Source organism: Cygnus olor, chromosome 14 (genome assembly GCF_009769625.2).
Source record: "Cygnus olor isolate bCygOlo1 chromosome 14, bCygOlo1.pri.v2, whole genome shotgun sequence".
Classification (NCBI taxonomy): Eukaryota; Metazoa; Chordata; class Aves; order Anseriformes; family Anatidae; genus Cygnus; species Cygnus olor.
In genome coordinates, this window is record NC_049182.1 from 12,209,052 (window position 1) to 12,235,669 (window position 26,618).

The window sequence follows — 26,618 nt, forward strand, 5'->3', positions numbered from 1 at the left end:
TAAAATGCATTAAAATACCAAACAAGTATATATTACACTGTCTCATAATACACTTTGTCTTGCTGTACCAAGGGCTTCCAGCCACCTTCACAGAGGTAGGAGAAATATGCTATTTATCAGCCATGATGCTGTACAATTAGACTGTTCCTAGTGAATGTTTGGCTTCTGCTAATGCACAAGCCTGGCATGCTTCCAATAAAGCTGTGAGAATTTTATATATAAAATTGTTCTGTCTGAAAGACACACTTACTATTATAAATAGTGTTGGGTTACTTAATACAGTGCATTTTTAATGTAATATTAATTCGTCTAAAAGGAATGTTTTTCAAAATACTTTTACAGAGAGAGAATGGATAGTAGTAATTACTGTATATAGTAGCATCTTGTGTTCAAGCTGCATTTGCTTGTAGTAGTAGACCTATTTTGTTTATATGGAGGACATTTTGCTCTAATCATATGTGTCACCTGAAGAGAACTCTGTCACTTCAGCAACAGATGAAAGGAGATTCAGAAATGTGAGCAACTTTCTAATTATTGTTGTTTTGTTGTTGTTTGTTTGTTTAATGAAAGCAATTCAAATGGCTAACTTGGAGTTAGGAACTTCTGTATTTCCATCTCTTTCCGTTATTGAGTGAAGGAAAACCTTTCAGAGTTTCAGGCTGTGTTCATACCACTGCTTAGTATAAAAGTGGTCTGATGCTATTTATTATAAAACCCTCTAGGCCTCTTGAGTGGTGATACATGTGAACCGGGGGTTGCCTATTAGCCAAGTTTGACTGAACAGTTTGGTCATTTCTCAGGCTGAGAGTGGTGAAAAATATTCATTTTGCCTGTAATGAAAATGTGGCTGAACTTTCCATTAAAAGCTTTGGCAAGGCATATTTTGGAAAAAAGACTTGATATTTGTTAAGAAATAATCTTTGTGTCATGTTAGGTAGCTGTTGAGGTCTCTCCTCAAGTTGGCTGAGTTCTAAGCTTTTGAGAAATTCTTGTTCACTGAACTTGTTAGACCCTTGCAAGTCCTGCCAACACAGAGCCCCATTTCAGCCAAGAGCTGGCAGGACCTTCTTGTAATTGCAGTTGTCTGCTTGTGGCCCAGATCAAAGTTGGAGCTGGAGCTGAGAATGGAAACTGAGAACAGGAAGACTGGGAGCAAAGGAAACGCGATGTCCAGGCCAGGACCAGGGTGCAGGGAAAGGGAGAGGTCCCTAACGTCAGTGCAGAAGGTACAGAGATGCATTGCATAGGAGCCCAAATGATCCCATGACCATGTCCAAATGACTTTTGAGTATTTATAAGGAGGGAGACTCCACAACCTCTCTGGACAACCTTTGCCAGGGCTTAGTCACCTGCACAGTAATGAAGTGTTTCCTTATGCACAGGCAGAACCTGTGTTTCAGCTTGTGCCCCTTGCCTCTTGTCCTTGTCAGTCACACTAATTGTTAAGGATCTGGAGAGTGTGAGAATTTTTTTTAGTAAGATTATCTGACTAAAGACCTTTCCAAATTGGGATGATAAGGAAATGTATGGAGATAAACATACAGAGACATAAAACCTGACCAATAAGCATTAATGAAGACAATAACCAGAAACAATGTCAGTCACAAGGATTGATGGGCTATCAAGAAAGTGCAGGCAAAGTAGGATTTTGCAGCAGTTAAGGATGTAAACCTGAGGGTCCTACAGACAGTGGTTTGGGGGGCCATAGTGTGAGCAGTGTGTCTTTTCAGCAAGCACCAAGCTTGACCAGCTGGCGAACAGGGGACCAGTGGATGGGTTGGGGCTGGGATCCAGGCATGGGTGCTGGAGGAGACAGAGGGGCTGTTCTGGTCCTCAGGGGACCTGAGACCATGTGTGTGCTTGTGAACCTGGAAAGTGCTGTGTGTGTGCCTGCACCAGTGGCTTCTTGTCCCTGCAAGCCCCAGAGGAGGGGATGTATGTTGGAACTTGTGATTTACCTGGGTCCTGTGTGTGGGTGCTGTTCAAGGCAGAGCCGTGTTTGTGGCAGTGAGTGTTACCAGCCCCATGTGTTTCTGTTTACCTCTGGGATATGCGCTCCGCATTACTACTGGTTGAACTTGCAAAGAGGAAAGTGGCAGCCACATTCCTCGGTTAGGGCAGAGACCCCAGGTCCATGGACACTGGGCTCCAGCAGCCAGGCAGGAGGGTCCTGGACTGGGGCTGCTGAAAGCATCAGCCACTCCTATTATCTCTTTACAAAATGCAACTAAATGTTGGAACAGAACTAAAATAATTTATTTTAATGTGTGGGATTTCGTGAATGGACTATGGTGAGGAGGGAAGCTACCCAGAAGATGTGTCCATCCGTAAGAAAAATGTGTCTGAGGACACATCAGTCAAGTATGTAGTGGACCTGGGGGAATATTGAAAAGATGGTACTAAGAATATCAAGATCTGTTTTTTGCCACTTCTGTTCAAAAAAGACAGAAATTTTAAGAGATGTTGAGAAAGGTTATGTGTGAGACTGAGGAAAGAAGAGTCTGTCAATTGGAATACATTAGAAGGGCTGGGTCTGTTTATGAAGTACTGTTTTATTCTCTAAGAGAAGCTCCTTTAGCTACCGAAGCTAAAAGCCAGTGCTTCTCAACTACAAATGAGACATGATGCATGTAGGCTGGTCAGAGAAGGAAGATCCTAATAATTAGGAAGAGCCTTTCACTGGGGTTCAGCACCTACCAACTTCTAAGACCAAGTTCAATAGGAAAGGTGTCGAACAAAGTGGTACCTGGTATCTCAGGAGATTCCCAGAAGAGTTTTCAGGTTATACTCTACAACCATTTGTTTTGAATTATGTAACCCCCTAATATAGGGTCCAGACTCAGTCTGCTGTTCCTATTGTGTCCTTTCCAGGACAAAGAGGCAGCCTGCCTTTCTTGATCTCATGAACCTAAACTTTGTTGGTTAGATATTGGCTCTGTTTCCACAGAAGATAAAAACACTGCTTGCCCTGTCTGCTCTGGTAATGGTTGGGGACATGTGACCTTCTTCTCAGTGGATTGTACTTGAAGATTTCTAAGTTTTGTCTGTTTGTGGAGGATGATGTTTTGACTAGTGCAAGGAAGTGCTACTGATTTTAATGGATACATCTGATATCATCATCAGAGCTTATCATCAGAGCTCTGTCTTGTGTGTCCTGCTCTGATATCTTTGTTCATGGATGGAAAAAATAAACTGAGCTCAGCTGAGTTGTTAAAAGCTGCATGTCTAGTGTCACTTGAAGTGTGCTAGGACTAACAGATGTATCCCTGTAAGGTTGGCAGATACAACCTGTGGGAACCTGCTCTTCTGGAAGAGCAGCTGAGGACCAGGCAGGATACTCTGCACACTGCCTCACAGCATCATTGCCTGCTGTTGCAGGAACAGATGTATCCAATATGGGCCTTCCCTCAGTACAAAATAATGAGTTTGCTGCATGAAAAATCTGTACAAAATGTGTAAGGCAAATCTGCATTAATATTGTAGTACTAGTTAGTGGTAAACACTGGATATAGTCTAGCTTTTAAAAGAATATTTTGTTACGTCAGCCACTACAGCCTATTCAGTAAGGACTCTTGTGCTCAAGGAAAGAATACTGAACTCTTACTAGTCAAAACACAAATATTTGGTGTCACAGAGGTTTTAAGAATCCTGAAGAGAAGTTTGAAAACATATATGCCTAGTATCTAGTTAAAAACAAACAACAAACAAAAACACAGTTTTCTCCCTTCGGTACCCATTACCAATAGTAATTTTACATATGTATATGTACATACTTCCTTAAGAATATCCATGTATACTCTGCAGTAGTGCTTTAAGCCATATAGTAGCCATTTGAGCCCAGATATTGCTGACATCTTAGGAACCAATTAAGAACTTGCCAGAAATCATGAAGCCCTTGATATAACTGTGAACAGAACCCAGTTCTCCTGACTTTCCGCTTTTATGGCATGATCATCAGCTTCTGTCACCATCTCACTTTTGTCTTGTCTCATTTTCAAAACCCCCAACTCAGCTCCAGGGAACTTTTTTCCTCTTCTTCTTGCTGTGTGACAGCCAGCATTTTTAATCCCTTCCTCTGGGCTTCTGGTCATCATCTGCCCATCCACGTACCTTGTATCTTCCCTTTTCTTTGCTTCCCCTTCTAAGTACTCTGTCTCAGATTCTCTTATTTACTGTAGATTGGAGGTGAGCTTGTTGCAATAGTAAATCTGAACAGAGCTGTCTCAGCATTGCTGAAGCTTGACTTAAAGGCCCTGAACTGGGCAGGTATGTTCAGTAGCTTTATGTCATCTTCTTACTAACTTGATCACTGTTTCACCCAGGCTTGTCAATCTGTACAGTGTTGTACTGTCAAGCCCTATGTTAATACTGTATGTGATATTACAGTACTTGTATTTTCTATGGTCTGTTCACCACTGCCTCGTTCTCTGCTGCTGTTCCCATCTGCGAGATGCTGCTGACTGCTCCCATCTCATCTCCCTCTTGCTGGGTTCCTTGCAACTCCTCCAGCTACCTGGAGCTATTCCTAGTCCTGTTCTCCAGCAGCAATAGCAGCAGCAAGTGCTCGAGACTGTGAGGAACTCCAGAGGAGGGTGCAGGAGCTGTTTTTGATGTCTATATATGTGTGGGGAAGTGGATCTGGAGTTGGTACAACTGTGCCTTTAACCCTCTCTGGGTTGTAGAAGTTACCATTCTTCTCTGGGCCTCTCCACATCCTTTTTTTTTATTATTTATTTAATATTATTAATTTTTCCCTTGGTTCCAGCAAGGTTTACAGCATCTTCTGGCTATTGCTGACTCAGCTTTTCAGACGGAACCTTCACCCTCTCAGGACCTGACCTCATGCGCAAACAAGGTCTCACAGGGAAGATCTAGAATTTATGTGTAAGAAATTAATATAAGAGAACTGAATGCAAGGTCTTAAAGAAGGAAAAGTGCAAAAAATCCTGCAAAATCTTTGAAATTTCCCACTCTCACTCATTCTCTTACAGATTTTGTTCACATCACACTCTCATAACCTTGTACTCACCAGGATCAGCTCATATACCTGCTGGTCACAGGTGACTAGGATCAGAATTTCTTGAGTTTCACAGTTCTCTTGTCATCTGTGTATTTCAAGGCTCCAGTTCTCTTCTCCATCTTCTTGACACCTTATCTTAGGTCATTTTGTTGTCTTAATTCATTCAAATGAAATCTCCATATAGGGTACTCTGTAGCAATTAACGCATACTTTCCCTATTGGTCCTTCTTTTTGTATTTTGTGTGCTTCACAAGTGCACACATTTGTATTCATACCTCAGTCATACTAATCATTCATTTTTTAGTCAATTTTCTGTATTTTAACAGTAAAGATAATAAATGAGGAGAGGTAAAATCACATGGGTTACAGAAGGAAAAAGCTCAGATTAGTTACAGGTAATGATACAGTCCTTCATAAGAAATGATAACGCAAATTGTTGCTGTTTTTATGCACAGAATTACTGGGAGATGACCTTTGTGCACATTGTCAGGTACTACTTGTAAGTGCACAGTTAGAATCCAGTTCTCTGTGGCAGTGTTGGTAACCTTATTGTTAGTCATGACTGGGATTGTAATGTACGGTATAAAGTGTCTGGAACAGTGAAGAGGGGAAAAAGAAACCAACTTTTTGCATGACTATTCAGGAAGAAGGTGTGAGATCTTACAGTGTTTCCAGGACCCCAAGGAGAAACAAAAATGTAAATCAAAAGTCATTGGCAGAAGGTGTAAGTCAGGGTCAAATGCTGTTCCTGGTTCTGCTGAGTAAGAAAATCAATGGGTCTTGTGCTGGTGTGAGATAGTTTCAGCAGAATCTGCAGTAATAACATTTTGTTCATCATGGATGTGGTTATACGTTAAAAATAGTCCGAGCACAACACAGCTTGAGCAGATGATTGTCTTTTTAATAGGATTTGAGGTAAAATCTTATAAGCTCAGAAATGCCCGCTGAGAACTTAGCAAACAAAACAAAATATCTCCCTGCCCTACTTTCCCTGCCCAGCCACTCCTGTACGGACGCATGAAATATGGAAAGCTGTAGAGCAACAGACATTGGATTACTGGTCTCATAAAAGTCCTCACAGAGTCAGTATGTTTTATGTTGCTGGTGCTCTAATCTGCTCTTGCCTCTTTATGCTCTCAGCTGCTCTGTGAAATAGTTAATGGATTTTTATTTCTGTCAATATACTTAGGACTTTAGTACGTGTATCAGAACTGTAGGCTAAAACCTGCAGCTGAAAGCTCACCACAGGGCTGAGGAGAGTGGAAGGATTATTAGTTACTTGGCCGTGTTGCCAGGCAAAGTCTTTCCTATTTGTGCTAAAAGCTGGGTAGATTTCTGTGATGGAGCTTTTCTGCTAATCATTTGATCACAGAGTGAAGTTTCTTCCTTCTTAACCACATGGGAGAACTGCAAATCTAAAAAAATGACTAATGGTGAGGAAGCGTGAAAGGCTGGAACCAGCCATGCAGAGTTCACCCCACAACATATCTGGGTCTTCTGTCATGGCAGCCATGCTAAATACAGCCTGTACCCAACCTGCCTTGTTTGTAGCGAGCTCTGGAAGCCGAGAGCAATGCTTGTTATTCCTTCTGGTTGCTCATCCATTCTGGAGCAAAGACCTCATCTGTTAGCTAAATAGTTCTGCCTGCTCTAGCTTGGAGACAGTACCACAGTAGTGACTGATCCTCTGGCTGTGGAAGACATGGGAGCTGGGTCTAAGTGCAACAGCCAGGGCTAGAGGCAATGATGTGCCTCGCTTTTACAGTTTGAATTGTATAGCTCTAATGATTTAATTTCCTGGTAAATTTGACACTGATTTTTTCCAACATCAAGAAAACAGCAATTAAATAGTTAACCCTAGAATGAAGCCTTGAAAAGCAAGGTCATTCCAGACACTTTTAAACTCTGCTTAAGTATAATTTGTTCCATTAATTTGAGAAATTGCTGACATTTAAGGCAGCTCTGCAGAATTCAGTACAGTAGCATTTTGGGTCTGATTTTAAATTGAGAAAATCTGTCCTTAACCATTTCAGTTCTGCTTTACATATTTAGCTTCAGGAGCAAGTTGTAGCTTGCTGCTGTGTGAGAATATGGTGGTTTGGGACAGACACTTGCAGCTGTGTTAACCTCCATGTAGCTTTGGAGTGTGTGCCAGAGAAGGAGAAAGGACTCTCAGTGGCTGGAAGAAATTTAGAGAAATGTGAACAATGCCTAATTGTAACTATTGGATAATCCAGCTTCACATCGTGCATGTTAGAGTATTTGTGTCTGCAGGCAGTATGTTTGAATGCATATTGGAATGCATTCCTGTACGAGGGATAAACACAAACCATTTAGAGTCACATTTAAGTTGACAAGTTGAGACTGAAGGTACACATAGGTCTGCTTTACTAAGAAAATGTACTTGGTATTAGCAACCCAGTGGAACAGGTTAATGGCATGCTTCACCTGGTGTTGTATATTTTTGGAAAACAGCAGGAGCAGAGTGGCAGTGGATGTGAAGAGTGTCTTTTTTCTTTTTTTTTCTTTGTCTTTTTTTTTCCTTCTCTTATTTAGCTAGCAGAAGGTCTGCTACATTTTAGGTAACCTGAAAGATTGTGTTACTGATGGGTTAGGCAAGCCAATAGAAAAATGTTACAGTGTAAAGAATCTTTGAATACCAACAGTGGATTTACTATCCTGTTCAAGTAGTAATCCTGCTACTCCGTAGTTAGCAGAGTAAACTTTGCTAAGGAAGAGATCTTCACAGTGGCTTTTTGTGCAGTTCTGTGTATCTGAAGTCAGTGTTATTACCCAGATATGGGGCTCAATAAATTAAACATTGAAAATAAAGCTTAAGATATGATTTATATCTTGAATAGATCATTTCTGATTGATATACTTTTGTGGATTAATGACATTCTGGAGATGCTATTAGGAAATGCAGCAACACCTGGAAAAGATTTAGGTGAGCAGTAGCCAAAAAATAAAAGTGCAGGTAAGGAGAAGCATGACTTCCAAAAAACGCGGAGATCTGATCTAGCACAAGATGTACAGTTTATAGTTGAGGCATTGACAGTCATACTTTTAACATGGTCGAAGACAAACTTAGAGTCATCATTAAAACAGTGGGAAAACAAACCAACATTATTGCCAACGTCCTTTTCAGAATCCAAACTAGGACATTTCAGGATTTAGATGGTTAACTACTCAGAGACAGTTAGCAGTAAGCAGGGAGCAGAAAACAAATTTAATAGATGTAACTCACTATATGTTTTTATAGGATTGAATACACAGCACTTAGCTACTTGTATAGTCTTTTATCATTCAAACCAGAAATCTTTTGCTAATAAGTGAGAGGCATTGACAGACTCTGAAGAAAAAAATGCTGTCAGTCGTTCTCAGCAGTCAATAAGGTGGCTGACTGTTCCTCATATTACTCCTTCCCTGTACTTTTTATCCTCACTCTATTTTTATGCTATGTCTCTATTTCCTTTGGTTCAGTGCCACTGTATGATGCTTAGCTTTCTACTTTACCTGAGGTTTGCAGACAAAAATGAAGGGAAAAAAGAGACATCAGTATCCCTTATCAGCATCATTTTGGAATACGGTAAATTTCTCGTATGTCCAGAAAGAATATCATAAAAGTCCTAGGACACTGAGGGGAACAATATGGTAAATCAACATAAAGAGAGAATAAGAGTGGATAAGCCAGGAAAAATGAAAGAGGTAGGAGGACTGACAGAAGATGGAGTAGAAAATGGCTGAATGGACTAGAGGTAGAAGATGGGAGAAAAAAAAAAAAAAAAGAAAAAAAAAAAGATAGAATATTTGCTGGAAAGAGGACAAGATGGAGAAAGGGGACCAAACCAAAATGAAACAAAGGGGATAGCACAAAGACTGGGAAATTGAATGTAAGCTGTCAGTAGTAATAGGAAAACAACAACAACAAAAACAAACAAACAAACAAAAAACTCAACATACAGAACAAATATTTAAGAAGGAAAATAGACAGATATGGAAAGACTGAAGAGAAGGATGCGGTTAAGAGACAGACTGTGAAAAAGAAGACAATGCTGGCAGTTTTCGAGCTGTCAGTCCAACTTGGATGAGTTAGGATAGCTTAGGAATCATCATAGAGACTTGGATTCTAAAAAGTTTTAAAATGTAACAAAGAATAAAAGGTGTTATTGCAAAGGTAGTGAGATAGTTAGATTAGTACCAATGTGGAAAATGGATTTAACGGAAGAATATGAATGAACAGAGTCAATCCACTGACAGTTCGCACAGTACCTTTTCAACACAGGAGAGGCGAACTGCCATTTAAAAAGGTGACTTGTCAGCAAGTAATCCAGTGCAGAATATGAATGGAACAAGGTAGCAACGAAGTTGGGTGTAGAAACAAGTTTACATTACTGCAGGGAGGCATTTCGCAATATTTTAGAAAGAGGGAGAATCCCATTTCCTCAGAAAACCCATGCGGAGAACACAGACCAGATCTGGTTCAGCTGCAGGGCTCTTTTCAAGGTTTGCTGCTCGGTGCTCTGTTCTCAATGCAGAGCCTGCTCACTCATATTCCAAGATCTCTGATCTCATGTGCTAAATTGTGACTGATGGAGGGTTTAATCAATCCACTGCAAGGTTATAAATCCTTTCACTCCCACATTTATGTTGCCTTAGATCGCCTCTAGGTGGTATTTTCGTGATTAAATAGTACTTGAGGCATGGAGAGTCCCAGAAACAACTTAAAGCCTACAAATACTCTCCTTCAGATGAGGTGGGGTGGGTGGGGGTGCACAACTGAAGTAAGTGGGGTGCAGGAGAGTACAAGAATCCCAAGAGACCCAACTGAAACATGGGGTTGGGCTGAAGAAGTAGTGTGTCCCTTCAGATTAGCAAGATGTTCTTTCCATAGCTTTCCAGAGTACCCTTGAGTTAGAAAGATGGTGCTGCAGTCCAGCACCTCACTGGAAAAAACTGTAGGAAACTCCACAAGGTTGAGTCATTCTCTTACTGTTACAGGCATTGTTTTCAACTGTGGTTGATGTAATCCAGCCTATGACTGAGGGCTGCTTCTTTCCACTTGACTTGATTTAGTTTAAAAGTAAAGCGACATTTGTAGGCACCACATGCAAGCTTGGTGTATACAGAGAAAATTTATTTTTTCCCTACAAATAACACAACTTACCTGCTTGTTAATGGCTGAACTTTTTGGATTCTCTATACTTTTCTCCATGTATTTTGCATATTGTTTCATCTGCAGGCAACAATTCTGTGTGCCAAGAGCATTATATAATATTAATCTCTTTGTTGCTAAAATGTACATGCTGACAAACCTACATAAAAAAATCTACAGCCTGATCCTCACAGCTGTGACTTCCCACAGATTCAGAAAGGACATTGAGTCATTGGATGTCATGTTTGAGGGATGTGATATGCTGAAGGTGAAATTATTTACAAAGAAGCAAAATGTCTTCAGATGTCAAAATTCCTTGGAGTTCTTCAGTTAGCACCATGTACATTCACATCTTCCTATTTTCTACTACTGCATTGAAGAAAATAGAACACAGATTTATTGCAGCTCAAACAAATTTAGGTGATTCTAGTTAGTGTTATATAAAGATGTGCCTGGTACAGGTGAGATTTGAAATGGATGACCATTAAGGCTCTAAATACCTACAGAACTGTATCTGCATATAATTGTATCCTCCCAAGAGAAATATTTGCACAGAAATTTTTCTGTGGGCATTGCATTACAGTGATACCAATTTAGGCATATCTATATGTAGTACTATTTCAAGAAAGGCTTGCATAGGAACGTGATGACTTTTTATACTGAAATAGTTATATTGCTACAATCTCTAACACAGATATATATCGATGTTTTACTACCTTATCATATAACTTATAACTATCTTTTAACTTACTTTTCTTCTGAAGAACTTGATAAATTAGTGTATTATTTGCTATAACCCTGCACTATACTCTCATTAAAGAACTCGTACCATTTAATTAACCAAGCTAAATACGGTGGCACAATTTTTGTACGTCGGAGAAATCCAACAGGCCTGTGCATGCAGATATGGCATGCAGGTAGTATCAATCACTTCAGGGGTTATCGGATTTATCAGCAAATGGACATTTGGCCTAGGACTTTTTATCAGCTGTTTCTGCTGCAGGGACAGATTCTGATGCTCTTGCTTCTGTGAATTGATCTGAAGTCACAGAAAACACTTTTATTAAGTGAGTTTTTAAGGTGTTTCAGAACTGGTACTTAAATGAAGTTTCAAGAGATTAGTGGAAAACAAAACTCCAAGAAAAGAAACAAGAAAACCTCTAAGCCCCAATTCAGTTGAAACTGAAATTATGTTTTTCTGTTTCAATTTTTGCTTTTCACTGTAAAATTCAATATTACTACAGACCAACCCCTGAAGTGTTTTCTTAATGGAAACTTTTCCTGAATTAAAAGCCAAGGTCTGCAGGACTCAGTCAGTATTACCACTGAAGTTGATGAAAATAACTAAAATTATTTTGGCCATTGAAGAATTTTATGTATATTTGAAGTAACTCAGGGAACATTTAATTGTAACAGCATAAGTTTCAGTATATCATTACAAATTATGTGTAGTCAGCATAAATGATATAAAGCTAAAATTTCAGAAAGGCTGTTACATTTGTACAGTGCTACTGTGCATGAGCCAAGCTACAGTATTAATCTGTAAAATGGAAAGCAAACTACCTATTCTGTTGTTTCTGTAAGACTTACAAAAAGGCCAGATGATCATGAGACTTATTCTGAAATTAGGAGGAAAAAATCTAGGAACTTGAGATTTGATACATGTTTGAACGGAATGAAGATATTGTTTGTTAGAATGTTTGTTAGAAGACTTAATGGCCGTACACTTAAGAGATACTCTGTGGCCTGTCTGGATGAAGCCAGTATTTGATTGTCCGGAAAACTGAGGGGTGTGTCCCTTCAGGCTTCTGTTTTATGTGTTGACTGCAAGCAATTTGATACACAGCCACATAATCCGTGTCTGTTAGCCTCATTATAGCTGTCCATTCCAAAACTTCAAATGGCAAAAAAATGCAAATTAGGGCTTTTAACAATTTTTTTTCTTGTTTGTTTTCATAAGTCTGTCAGGGGCATTTTGTTCTGAATCTGTAAACGTTGTGATCTTGAAAATGGGTAACTAGCCAAAACTTTGTAGCAGATTTTTTAAGTGTTTGTCTCCTGTTTGGGCTACTGGATGAAATGGGCAGATTTCCAGATGTTCTAGGCAATTGGCTTCTCCTATCTGCCCTTCTTGCTCTGCACAGACCTACATTTGTCCGGCTTAAAAAGATAAGTAGGGTTGGGTGATTCCGCACTGTATTTGCAGACCCTGGAGTACTGGGCATGTTAAGAATAAATGTGAGGGTAAATATTTGGGCCACAAAAATGGGCTGAGAAGTATATCAACACATCAGCCAAAACATAAATAGGCATCATGCTATTACTGTTGTTTCTTCAATGTTCCTCTCTGATAATAGTGGCCATGGATAAACATGATAGACTGGTAATCTTAGCAGTGCTGAGTCAGAATTAGAACAATTGTTCTCTGGGGTTTGTGCATCGGGTACATCACAGTTAAAACCTTTGGATTTACAGTGTAAGACTGTGCTCTCAAAAGTCACCCTGCATGGTGAGGCGTGCCCAGCCCACAAAAGGGCATTGAGAAAGGTTTTAGCTGAACATTGGGGTCAACAGATAGACCAGCCTTGATAGACCAGCCCAATACAGAAAAGATTCATTAGTCATTCCAAAAAGACTTGGTGGGGTAAGAAAGGGAAAAACAACAGGAAGAGAAATCCTAGAAACAGTTTCTGCACTGGGTAATAGGTACAATATAGACCCCTGTAGGACTATGACCTGAGGTTTGTCTCCACAAATACATCAGCATAGTAACTTAGGTGTTCTGTGAATGGATGCTTAAGCTTATTGTATTTGCTGGGATTTGTGGCATTACAGTAAAACTTACTGCAGATGCAGCACGTTGCCACCGCCACCCCCCAACCCCCCGCTGAGTTTGTTCAATTTCACAGCCCTGTTTTTTGTCAGTCCTCCAACATGAGTGTAGAGGAGGAAAGAACACTAACTGGAACACAGATCATATTGCACTTCTCTGTCTTCTCTCCAGCTGCGCTTGATCACCTTGAGCCTGTCTGTTGCATTGGATGGAAAACTGAAGCCCACCTTAAATGCTCAGAACTCCTGGGTGTGATCTGCAGAATTCTTCCAGCAAGCTGCTGTAGGGCTGCAGCAGGGGCGAGAGGGAGCGGGGCAGAAGGAGGGTGGAATCAGGGCAAGGGGGCCCGCAGGGGCTGGGCAGAGGGACGGTGCTGCAGCATGGATGAATCTCCGCGGGAGCACAGGGGCAGGTCTTCGAGAAGGAGGTCGTCAAACCCACTGCAGCAGCACACAGCCGCACCAGCCTTGGCTGGAGGCCCCGTTTTTTTCGGCTCCCTGCGCTGATTTAACCCTCCCAAGCGGATGCATTTTAGTACTGCAGCAGCAGGTCCAGGAGTGCCGGAGGCTGGCGGCCCGCCCCGCGCCCCCGAGGCTTCAGCACCGAAACCGGGGCGGAGGCGAGGAGCGGCGCGGCGGTTACCGCACCCCTCCCTCCCGGCCAGGCGGCGGCCACCGGCACCGAGGGGTCCGGCGCACCGAGAGGCGGCAACACGTGGGTGAGGCCGGTGCCGCGGGGGGAGCGGGGCCCGGCCTCACGCCCTCGGCCTCCGAAGCGGGGCGCGGGGGTCGGCTCCGGGCGCGGCGGAGCGGCGGCGCCCGGCCCCGGGGTAGGCGCGCAGCGGCGGAGCCCGCCCGCCGCCGGCCGCCGCCGAGGCGCTGTTCCCGGCGCTGGTGCTGAGCCGGAGCCCGCCCCGCCGCCGGCTGCCGCCGAGGCGCTGCTCCCGGCCCAGGTGCTGAACCGGAGCCAGCCGCGGCTTAGCGTCCTCCCCCGCCTCCGCCCGCGCGGCAGCTGGAGCAGCAGAAAGCGGATCCAGCGAGTCCCGGTCCCTCCTCCTTCCTCCTCCTCCTCCGCCTCCTCCTCCTCTTCTTCCTCCCCGGAGCCGCCGGAGGGAGAGAGGTCGGAGCCGCTCTCCGGGGCAGCCGGCGAGCATGGGCCGGGCAGCGGCGCTGCCGGCGGCACGGCCGGCGGCGGGGCTGGGGGCGGTCGGCGGCTGCTGCTCGCCGCTTGCATGAGGCGGCCGGGCGGCGGGGCGTGAGGCCGGGCCAGGGCCGGGCGAGGCGGCTCCGGGCTCCGGCGGCTCCCCACCCCCCGGCCATGGCGGCGGCTGCTCGGCGGAGCCGCGGCGGGGCGGTGGCTCTGGGCCTGCCGCCGCCGTCGCCCCCGCCGCCGCCGATGCTGCTGCTGCTGCTGCTGCTGCTGGGGCTGGGGCGCCGGTCGGGCGGCGGGCGGGCCGCTCCGCTACTCGGTGCGGGAGGAGCTGCCGCACGGCGCCTTCGTGGGCAACGTGGCGAGCGACCTGGGCGTGGATCCGCGGCGGCTGGCGGCGCGGGGGAGCGCGGCTCACCTCGGGCAGCGGCCGCCAGTACCTGGAACTGGAGCTGGGCCGCGGGGTGCTGCTGGTGCGGGAGCGCATGGACCGGGAGGAGCTCTGTGAGCTGAGCCCCACCTGCTTCCTCAGCCTAGAGTTGTGATCGAGCAGCCCATCGAGGTGCACAACGTGGAGGTGGAGGTGCTGGACATCAACGACAACGCACCGCGCTTTCCCCCGCCAGGATTACCGGCTGGAGATCAGTGAGTCTGCCGTGCCCGGGGCCCGCTTCCACATTGAGAGTGCCCAGGACCCCCGATGTGGGCACCAACTCTGTGCAGAGCTACCAGCTCAGCCACAGCCGCCACTTGCCCTGGACCTTAAAGGCTTCCAGAGTGGCAGCAAGCTCCTGGAGCTGGTGCTGCAGCAGCCGTTGGACCGGGAGCAGAGTGCCCTGCAGCAGCTGGTGCTCACTGCTGTAGATGGTGGGGACCCCCCCAAGTCTGGTACAGCCCAGATCTCAGTTCGAGTTGTAGATACCAATGACAACCCCCCTGCCTTTGACCGCTCCACCTACACCGTGAACCTTCTGGAGAACTCCCCACCTGGCACCCTAGTCGTCAAACTCAATGCCTCAGACCCTGATGAGGGCTCCAATGGGGATGTGATCTATTCTTTTGGCAGCTACACCCCACAGAAGGTGAGGCAGCTGTTTAGTGTGGACCCACATTCAGGGGAGGTGCGGGTTAATGGTACCCTGGATTATGAAGAGGCATCCTCTTATGAAATCTATGTGCAAGCCACTGACCAGGGCCCCGTCTCTATGGCTGGGCACTGCAAGGTACTGGTCAACATTGTGGATGCCAATGATAATGTTCCTGAGGTGGTCCTGACCTCCTTGTACAGCCCAGTGCCAGAGGATGCAAAGTCAGGAACTGTGGTGGCCCTCATGAGTGTCACGGACCAGGACTCAGGGCTGAACAAGCAGGTCAGTCTGCGTATTCCCCCTGGCCTCCCCTTCATGCTCAATTCTTTCAAGAACTCCTACACCTTAGTGACCCAGGGCAAGCTGGACCATGAGAAAGCAGCAGCCTACAATATCACAGTTATGGCTACTGACTCTGGGAGCCCCCCTCTCTCCTCCCAGAAGGTGATCCATGTGGAGATCTCTGACATCAACGACAATCCTCCACGCTTTGAGGAACCTGTGTACTCAGTTTACATCCCTGAGAACAACCCCTTGGAGTCTTGCTTTGCACTATCAAAGCCACTGACCCGGATGTTGCCGAAAATGCCTATGTGTCCTATTCTCTACTGGATGGGGAGATTGAAGGGCTACCTGTTACCCTCCTATGTCTCCATTAAATCTGACAGTGGCAACATGTATGCTGTCAAATCCTTTGACTATGAGACATTAAGGGAGTTCCAGGTGCTTGTCCAGGCTCAGGATGCTGGGATCCCATCACTGAGCAGCACTGTCAGTGTCCACATCTATGTGGTAGACGAGAATGACCATGCTCCACAGATTCTGTATCCTACCTCAACCAACACTTCAGCAGCCCTGGAGATGATCCCACGCTTGGCAAATGCTGGATATTTGGTAACCAAAATTATAGCCATTGATGGGGACTCAGGACAAAATGCCTGGTTGTTCTACCACCTGGTTCAACCTCAGATCCAGATTTGTTCAGGGTAGAGCTCCATACTGGGGAGATAAGGACTACTCGCAAACTGAGGGAGGAGAGCACACCTACTTACAACCTGACGGTGGAGGTGAGAGACAATGGAGAGCCACCGATGTCCTCATCAGTAGCCATCACTGTTGCTGTGGTGGACAGAGTTTCCAAAATCATCCCTGATACAAGAAGGCACATTAAAAGTCCGAGCAATTACTCAGAAATCACTCTTTATCTCATTATTGCTTTGTGTGCCATCTCCTTCGTTTTCCTTTTCACAATCATTGGGCTTACTGTTATCAAGTGCTACAGATACAGTTTGTATGGGGACTCCTGCTGTACAGGTTTCTGTGGGTCAGAGAACGGTGCCCTGCTGAACTATACAAGCAGGCCAACACAACATCGATGCGAGGTTGCCGCACGGTTTAAAAGTGCAGCCCCATTTCATTGAAGTGAGGGCAATGGGTCTCTGACTAAGACCTACTGCTATAAGGCATGCCTAACTGCAGGATCAGGAAGTGACACTTTTATGTTTTACAATACCTGTGGCCCAACAGGAACGGGTCCCTCTGCAGTGGTGACTGAGAGGCATCTGACAGGACAGAGTGGGCAGAGTGCACAAAACCTGATTATACTTAAAAATGACTCCATTACTCCTAACGAGGTGAGGCTATATTGATAAATGGTCAGCACAGTGCAAATTTTTACTTAAGAAAAGGTTCAAACTGGAAAACTCAGATTACGTGTATTTGTCTCCTTTTGGTCTTGCTGACACATAGCTACAAGACATGGTTCTAAAGTATGCTAATGTGTGCAATGCATTTTGTTTCTAGGTAAATACTGGGTCTTTCAGGGTCCATTTGGTAAGTTCAGTATGTTTGTCTGTTTGAGATTCACTTCATTTCTGCAGCATATGCTATGTAGAATATTGCCTCCGTCCCTTTTTTCTTACACATCTAAAATTGCCTGCTGTCATAGAGTGCTAAGGAATGACAGATGTGGTTTTAAATCTTTAATGCTACGACTAATATTGCAGGAAAAAATAAAAAAATAGATTAGCCTGGAAATCAATAGGTTACCTTATGGCAATTATAGATGTTTGCTACTGTATTGATTTTATACCTATGCAAAGTTGTTGGATTTAGATCATAACAAAAATGTGCTTTGCTTTCTGATGTGGGCATATTTTAGTTGTCTGAAAGCTGCAAGCCCTTCTTTGGTAGTATTTGTTCTACCCAGTGCTGCATTTTATGTTTTCTCGACAGTGATAATCCAGTGATATCTTTACAGAGGATTACAACAAGTTACCATTGTTATGTTGCATTGTGACAACTTCTAACCTGCTGGGTTGATATTGAAAATTGTTTAACACCTATAGTTTGACCAGCAGTGTTATTAACCTTTTCAATATTTTCCCACAGTGAAGAATTAACGGTTGCTCTATGCTAGCATGCAGCCAGTCTGCAGTTAGTGTGTAGTTTGCATGCCCTGCACTTTCCTTTGTACAGTTAATGGATTTAAACTGAGAAAACACTGGAAACATTAATTCTAGTTCACAAAAGGAAAATTTTGCAATTACTGTGTGTTGTTTGTATTTTAGGATTGTGGCAGTCATAGGATTGGTTCATGCATTAATGTATGGTATGCTTCTGGATGTGGGGAAGCTAGGGGGGTAATTGTGGTGGGATAGAAAGGAGCCTGACTTATGTACTGTTGATGCAGAAATCTAAATTATTTCTTTATACTTATTCACATATGAAGATGTAAGCCTCTTCTGCAACTGGTGTTTAGTTACACAAAGATACACAAATCTTAAGGACTAGAAAGTCTTCCATAGAAGTGCTTTTAAAAAGTAGCAATCATCTATTTAAAATTAATCCATTTAAAGTTAATGCAATGTTTTTCTATAAATCACAGTGGTGTGGTCTGGAGGATTTTTTTTTCCTTTTCTATGCGTTTTTTGTACCTTAAAATCTCTCTGAGTGTAATAAAATATAGAATCTCTTTGATATAGGAGGGAACATGAAAGTGAATATTCTGCAAAATACACATCTTAAATCTGATTTCCTGGAAAAAAAAAAAGTAATTGAAAATGGCTTCACTTTGGATGCATGAGCAGTAGGTAGGAAATTAGTTTAACAGACAGATTCCTATAACATTTTAGGGAATCAATCCATTCAATGCAATGAATTAGCAAGTTTTGAAAACCAGTGCAGATCAGGCAAGGGCTGGTCTTGGAGTATAGTCTTCTATACTATTTAGAGATACATATACATTCTTCTATACATTTAGAGAACAAACTAGCAAAGGCCTTTCTGTGTGTACTTATGATCCAGAAGAGGAATCAGTTATTACAGTAGTTCTGTGTGATTTAAACTGAAGTGAAATTCTGGCAAATGCTACTTGTCACAAGTACTTCTCTTAGGTCTCCAGTTCTTAAACTGACCTGTGGTAGTACCTACTATGAAGATGTATCAGTGCCAGGTGTCATGAGAAAATTGGTGGATGTAATGGCATTCACTAGTTACTAATTCCTAGCTAATTGCATACTATAACATTATATGTCTTTCTCTTGTTTCAGCCTCAGCATATACACTGAAGATATCATCCATTGCTTAGTAACACCATATTCTACATTTTAAGCATAATAATCTTCATATTGCTAGATCTTTGGAGAACTGTGTTTCTCTTTTTAGTTAAAGTGAACTTTAATTAGTCTCTAAAGGCTGTCCTTTACTTGTGAAGCTCAGTGACAGGTATCATTGCCCCGTGACATTTTACAAAGTTAATTTCTGATGTGTGTGTTGCTTCTGGAGAATGTAAACAGGTCTTCCTCTCTCTCTTTTTCCCTCCCTCCCTTCTCTTTCTCACTCGCTCTCACTCTCGACAGGTTTTGGAAATGGATCTTCTATAAACTGTTAAGGGATGAGGATAGGACCAGCTGAATGGTCTTGCATGTATGCATACCATGCATAGGGTTTCATGGAGACTAATGTTTTACAGTGAGATGACAAATATTTTGAAGTTATTCGGTATTAATCTCAGTAATACTTGATGCAAATAGATCCTTAGCCCTTTTCATATTTACCAGTAATTTCAGAGATATTAGTAATTACTCTGTACTAAGTTGTGAATGATTTCACTGGGTCATTACATGGATGCAATAGAGTGGAAAAACAAGTGTATTAAGGATAAGTAGGGGGTTCTTTGTATCTGTTGATGCACTGACGCCTGACTATTCTGACTTGTATTGCTCATGTCGTAATAGTGTAATGGGAGCTCATTTCTGCAAGGTAGCCTCTGCTTCTGTGTTCATCCTGCTTTTATACCATTATAAGAATATCTCAAACCAAGTAAGTTTAGTAACAGAGAAATCTGCTACCACAGCAGCACTGAAAACCTTAGTTATTGCTGGAAGGAGTCTAGTGATAAGGATCAGAATGTGGGGTTAACGAGAATCACTCTCTCATCAGCTAGATCACTGCTACAGGGTGACCAGGCAGGTAATGCAGACAAAAATATAAAAATGGCAAAGTATTGTGGCTTCATTGCTGGAATCACGTGAGGTTATGAATAGCCTGGATTCCTGCCTTTTGGGAGGGGGTGTATGCAGAAGTGAAAGAGTGCATGAAGGTGTGATTTTGCTACAGGGCACTGCTGCAGTGATGATCTGTCATTTTCAGGGAAGGTTTAAATGTTTTAGTCTTGTGTCCCTTTCCTTATACGTCTGTGGAGATGCTGAGTGATGTCTGAGTGGTTTTTCTTTTCATCTCTCCTGTTTTGCTGTTATGGAAGGATAGGATAGGATAGGATAGGATAGGATAGGATAGGATAGGATAGGATAGGATAGGATAGGATAGAATAGAATAGGAGAACCTTCAAAGATCATCTAGTCCAGCTTCTGTGCAGTTCAATCATTCATTATGTCTTGTGTCTCATGATAACCTTTTCCTTTCAATGCAGAGATGAACAATTAGACTGACACACATTTTAGCTGAAGTTTTCTGCCCCAGAAGTACATTCCTAATGATGAGCAGGCAGTTTGAGGCCTTAGCAAAACTAAATACGAGTGCTTCTGATTATAGATTTCCTTTACCTTTGTGTGTGTGTGTGGTGGCACGTGGCTGAAAAAATATGATGATTCATGCAGTGTCCATAACTAAGTTTCCATGGTGTTCTGTGCATGCTTTCAGAAAGAACAAAAGCTGTAAATCAGTGATGGTAAGATCAAGCAATTCATTGGAGTTTTACAGTTGTTTGAGCACACTGCTCTGCTTCTGGCTTCCCCTCTGTATTTTGCTCTTCAAAGACAGCTGCTAAGCGTGTGGGAAAAAAAAGCAGGCAACACTTGAACACATCTTGATACTGCTTTTAAATAAAAGTGTGTTTTGAAGTGTCCTAAATCTAGCAAACCCACAGCATTGTCTGGAGCAATCTTTCCAAGAGATTTCTCACAGAGAGGCTTTAAAGGTATTAATGGTGGAGTATCTTACAATCTCAGTTCATGAACTTAAGCCTTTAAGAAATTCTCCAGCCCTACTGACATTGTAAAGGTTAGCTATAAATGTTTGTTCTCTTGTTTAGGGGCAGTGTCTGGACCTGTTTTGCTAAGCAGGGACAACGCTTTGTGCTTGGGGGAAATCAAACTCCTAGTGGGATGCTTACTGCTGTGCCAGCAGAAATTTGCATCCAGTATTAAACGGAGGAGTTTTCCGTGTCTTGAAATTCATTACATATACTTTACAGAAGTACTTGCCTGTGCCTTTCACCATAGTTTTCTGATTGTTAGAAATGCAAATCAACAATGCTAGGAAGCAAATCTTTGGCTATCTTCAGGAATTTTGCACTTTTCCAGTTTCCATTTTGAATTTTGTATGATGAATGTAAGTTCAGACTATAAGTAGTTTGTATTCTACATTGGATTAATCTTAAGCATATTCTGAAGGGAATCAGTAATAGAAATGTTTGTTTTCTTACATCTGTCAGCATCATCTCAATGGAAAATAAGCAGAGCTATGAGTGGTCAGAGATTGTAAAAAGCCTTTTATTATTTTTCCGTCAAAGAGCATATATTTGATAAATATATCTTATATCATCCAGTTGTGTGTTTGCATGGAAAGAGGAATGGATGGGGATGCTTTTAGCAGTCGCATCAGCTGGTAACTGTTTGTAAATATTTGATTCACACTTCTCTACCTCAGGCAGACCCTGTTCTAACACCCACACAAATCAATGGAGGCTTTGCATAGGTTTTCCTGAGTATGGGATCAGGACAACATTAAAATCTTTCAGAAGTTCCCTCTGTCCCAGGGACAAATCCTTAGTGTGCTAAATCATTAGCTATAAAAAATGACCAGGCAAAATTTTTGTAACAATTTATTCTGTTAAACTTCTCTATGTGCCCATGAAATGCTTAAATTAACCCATACTGTGCAGTTTAAGAACAGCTGTGTGAAATTTTGCATGAGCTTTTTTTTGCTGTTTTTCAGTTTTCTTATCAAACTTTCAGATAGGGTCAATTGGTTGATCACATTAATGCTTGTGGTTATGTGGTTGGTGGAATGTAACCCTGGTGCCTGGAAGAACCAGAAGAAGCAAACTACTGGCATGAGGTGATCACCTAGTGTGGTGGCAAGCACTGCTATAGGCACCTTGACAGATTTTGACTCGTCTTACAACTATGATGTTATGTGCTGTTATTAAATCGGAAAAAAGCAGATGATAGGAGGAACCGGGAATGGTGTTGGATTGTGCGGTTTCTCTCACCTCAACTGTTGCATGGCAAGGGCAAGACCACTAGACGTGACACATGGCCTCCAAAAACATCTAAGGGAGAAGGCAGGCTACAAATACATTAAAGTTAGTAAAATGGACTTGTGTGTGACAGCGAGTGTCTTGTGACAAGGTGGGAGCTGCAGACATAAAGGGAACAGTATTATCTTCATCAGCAGTATGTGACATACTGACTGCATGGAGATTTACAAGTGGGAACTATGTGGTCCACTTCAGATTCTGTGTTTCTCTTTGCACTTCCTCTCTGTACTCATGCTTCCTGACCAGCTGTGCCCTGTCCCGTTGTTGCTGACATGTGACACGGCAAAGCCTCTGACAGGGCTTTGCAGATGAGCCAACTGACAGCATTCAGCTTTTAGTAATGTAGTCTCCTGTCCCGTGGGACTGTGCCGAAGACGCTTCTCTACTTTGAGGTTGGCCATATTGTGCCACAACACAGTGACTGCTAACAGTACAGTTCAGTATGCCAGGTTTCAGTTTGTGGTCTGGTAAAAACGAACTGTTTAGAACCAGAGATAAAGGCCAACTCAAACATGTAGACTGGGAATGCCTGATGGCTCTGTAAGAACATTACTAATGCATCTGAACTGGGAAATTAATGAACAGGTTTGCTTCTCAACTACTATGCTGGCACTTAAATTATTGGTCATATTTTGCTTTTACGTTTAAAACCAGAGGATCTTAAGGAATTACTTTCTGTAACAGAACAAAAAGAAAAGCCAGTTACATTGACAAAATTGGAATAATTTCACCAGTTTTACAAAATGGAGGACATTTGTCTATGATAACAGAAGTGCAAGACAAACATGCATCTCTTGCTAAGGTGCAGCCATGCAGTACACACATGGTAAAATTGTGCCTAGACAAAGGCAGACTGCTGTCCAACTGCCTGCTTCCCCTGTTCTTACTGTGAAGAATTTACAAAGTAGGGAAGTCCTCAGACGTTGAACTTTTCCATTAAAAAGCAGCCCCCAGAGTGTCTGAAAGCCAAATGTGTTGTGCAGGATTCTGGTTGGGATAGAGTTACTTTTCATCCTACTATGGTGCTATGTTTTGGAATTGTTATGAAAGTAGTGTTTTTCATGGTTATGTATTTATTTTTCCATTTTTTTCCCTTTTTTTTTTTACACCCCCCCCCCCCAATTTATTAATCTGTCTTTAGCTCAATCCGTGAGCTTTCTAAGTTTTGCCCCTCCAATTCTCTTTCCCCATTGTGCTGCAGGCATGGGGGAGTGAGCGAGGGACTATGTGAGGTTTAGCTGCCTAATGGGGTTAAAGCATAACCCCAGTAGATCTTCGTATCTCCAGAATATACGTGCCTGAGAAAATTCATTCTGACCGTCTGGGACCAGCACTACAGCCCTGCCTTAAGAGCAATAGCAAATAGAGAACTGATTGCCACAGCTTCTGGATAGTAACCCTAGAAAATACCACAGTCTCCTAGTTTCTGATATTTCTGTTATACTGACATGATGAGTCTTGGTTGATACCATGTGGAATGAGAATTTCTAACTGCTGAGATTCTCCTGCCATCATCACCTATTTATGATCTAATATCTGAAAGTTTCCACTGCAACAGAACATAGATTTTTCCTTTTTGTTGTTGTTGCTTTTTGTTTGTTTGTTTTCAGCTGAGAGCTTTCCAGCTCTTGGCTAGAAAACAAAAATCTATGTGCAGTGAGAGAGTGGACATTTTTCTCTTTTCTAGTCCTACCCAACTCATGTCAGACTTTTCCAGCTCTTTCTCATGTCAGTTCATCTGTGTTTTGCCTAGGACTGTGGTAAGACTCTTCCTCTTCATGCTGCCTATAAGCTCGTGCAAATTTATGACCTGCACCTTTCCTATTGCAAACAACAGGATGGGGACTTCCACCCCACCCCCCCAGTCTAACAGTTCCTCTTCTATAAGAAAATCCCCAGCAGAGGAAAAGCCAAATCTTCTGGTGTCAGCACCCTTCATACATTAAGAAAGACAAACTCAGGAAAGGGTCTGATTAGTGTGTATTGTTTTCTGTCTTCTTTCACTTTGTAGTCCTATATGGTTGATTTTATAATTGCCTTGCCATCCCTGGGACTGGGGCCAAAATGGAATGAATCAGAAAATACTGGAACCATGCATAATGGGTTCCTTGTCAAGCTGCTTTCTGCTAAACTCAGCAAAACTTGAGTGTGCCAGAGAACTGGGGGCTAAATGGGAAGGAAATTGCTAGTGCAGATGTTTAATGTATGGTTGCAAATAGCAGTCTCCTCCCTTTTGTGTAATTCAGACCATAAAGAATACTAAGGATGCACATCACTGAAGAGCATCTTACTCTTGGGTGAAGCTGGACTCGGGAAGTGTGGTGATGGAGCGATGGTGGAAGTTGTAATTGCTCCATTTTTATTTGAATAAAACCTATTGATCCAGGGAAAAGCATGCCCCAAACCTCAAGAGGAAATACAGAGCTGGCTGTAAATAATTCATAGCATTCAACACTTTCCTTTTCTGTTTCAAGTAATGGGGCCAAATTCATTTCTGATCTGCCTCCAATAGCTCGAAGAGAATTAAACCATTACTATCATTTATTATTTGTGTGTTTGGCACTGTATGAGACACACCAGGAATGAGTCTAGTCCATTATATTTCTGGACAAAAGTTTTCTCCTTGGATTAAAGTGCCTGAAGTTAAGCACTGTCTGTAATATCACATACAGAATAAAGTCTTGAGAAGCCTGAGAAATAGACTTGTTATGTGCTTAGTGCTACATAGAAGTGCATAATTTCAAAGGACATCAGTTTGCAATTGTAGGCCATAATTGAGAATTCTTGTGTTGGTCCCCTGACAACAAAAAGAGATTTTTCTGGAATAAATTTTGATCAGCAGAGGATTTCTTAGCTATCTCTTTATTTAGCAAGCCATTTTACAGCATGTTAGCATTTGCTGAGGTTTGCTGGTCAAAGGGTATTGCTGTTTATTTTCCCCTTCCTTCCCCTGTGCCCTCTGATGAATATGGAGAATGTAGTTGTTCTTGATATTATAAAAGAAAATGTCTGCCTTTGATAAAAGACTTGCTGCAGTCTGCAAATTTGATACAATCTAGTGCAGTCCTCTGCCGTATGCTAAATGCCAGCAGCAGCTTCATGGCAAACAGGAGCCCACATCTCCTTCACAGGGGGCTGCATTTTATATGTCCTCAGACAGATGCTATCCAGTGCAGCAGCTGAGTTTCCTTGACTCATTAAGTAAAGAAGTAGAATGTGTATTATGATTTTATCATCCTTTTTTTTCCTATGCTCAGAATGTTTATGAATATGCAAAATAACTTTTCACCAGTTTCCAGCATTAATGTCTTTCCACAAAGATCATCTCTAGCCAAAGGCCTTGGCATCCAAACAAGTTGTTTTGTTACAAAGATGATCTCTGTGTGTCCATTTGAAAGTTTAGATTTGTAGAAGAATTTGTTTGAAGAATTTGTTTGAAGAATTTGCCAGTTATGAATATTCACAAAAAGCGAGTAGTTCCATTCAGACTCTTTGACAACAAACACAAAATTAGCCAGATATACATGTTTTCAGCTTATTTAACACACACTAACAATTTTTTTCTGGGATTATGTTTCTACAGCCAAAACACCCCAATCCTGACTGGCGCTACTCTGCATCCCTAAGGGCAGGAATGCAAAGGTATGTAGTATGCTTCTGGGCAAAGGGGAATTCTGTCTTTGGCCTCTGTGAAAGGACAAAGCTGTCTGGATTCTCTGATGTGCCAGACTGATGATATCTGTATGCTGAGATGGAGAGAAGGTTCTGCTGTTGTCACTTTCAATCTCCAGGTGTTACGAATTTGATCTGACTACATATTCTGCTATTACTGTACTACCGCAGAGCTGTGCTTTTGTTGTGTTTGCCTCCTTCCTTTTTTATGTTGACTGTCAAGGCATAATTGCTCCAATTATTGAATTATTAATTGTGATTCTACACTTTTTGTTTACTTTAAAGCTCCCTGTTATCATTAATGTTGATATGCTTCAATAGACTGTCTGCAGCATTGATACGTTTTCCATCTTGCTGTCTCTCGTTACCATAGAAGTATTCAGCTCCTACAGCCCGTTTATTAACCACGTGGTAAAATCAAGGTTATTACCACAGTTTAAAGACGTTTTAAAGATAAGAAACAGATTTTCAGTTAAGGCAAAGTGAAGCTGGGTCCAAATTTCTTTTGACTGAAATTCCTCCGGTGCGCAGTCTCTGCTGTAATTTGCTACTCAGTACATCTGGAAAGAATTATAATGAAGCCTTCTTTTTGTAGAGCCTAGATAAAATATACTTGCTTCTATTTCATGAACTGATTAGAAAACCGGTCTTATATTAAGGTGTAATCTGACATGATTAATAATGCTACCTTAGAGACTGAGATGCAAATATAAGGCTGTGATAATTCCTAGTGATACTGCAGATGCAGGAATTTATACTTTTTCCAAAGCTGTTGATGCAGTGGGGCTGTGGCCATCACCTTTTATCTATTATCCACAGTATTGTAGTCTTAAGGGAGAAGTCCAAAACTCAGATTCTGACTGTCCATCCCTGAGACTGTGCTTCATGTTGATGACGGCAGTCAGGCTGCTGTGTTC

General features: G+C 42.5%; 2 protein-coding genes across 2 annotated transcripts in view; both read left to right on the top strand.

Moving 5' to 3' along the window:
• Positions 1–26,618, top strand: part of LOC121078015 (protocadherin alpha-2-like) — a 92,096-nt gene that overhangs the window by 26,882 nt on the left and 38,596 nt on the right. The window contains 1 exon segment of the mRNA XM_040573708.1: positions 25,613–25,671. Within this exon segment, the coding sequence (XP_040429642.1) occupies positions 25,613–25,671 (59 nt within the window).
• LOC121077837 (protocadherin alpha-C2-like) lies at positions 2,282–25,671 on the top strand. The gene is given in 14 exon segments (XM_040573411.1): positions 2,282–2,361; positions 2,872–2,917; positions 4,179–4,266; positions 13,544–13,726; positions 14,349–14,560; positions 14,562–14,694; positions 14,697–14,767; positions 14,769–14,852; positions 14,854–14,905; positions 14,908–15,777; positions 15,780–15,859; positions 15,861–16,221; positions 16,224–16,879; positions 25,613–25,671. Coding segments are annotated over 13 exon segments (2,703 nt in total). The 3' UTR covers positions 16,667–16,879; positions 25,613–25,671.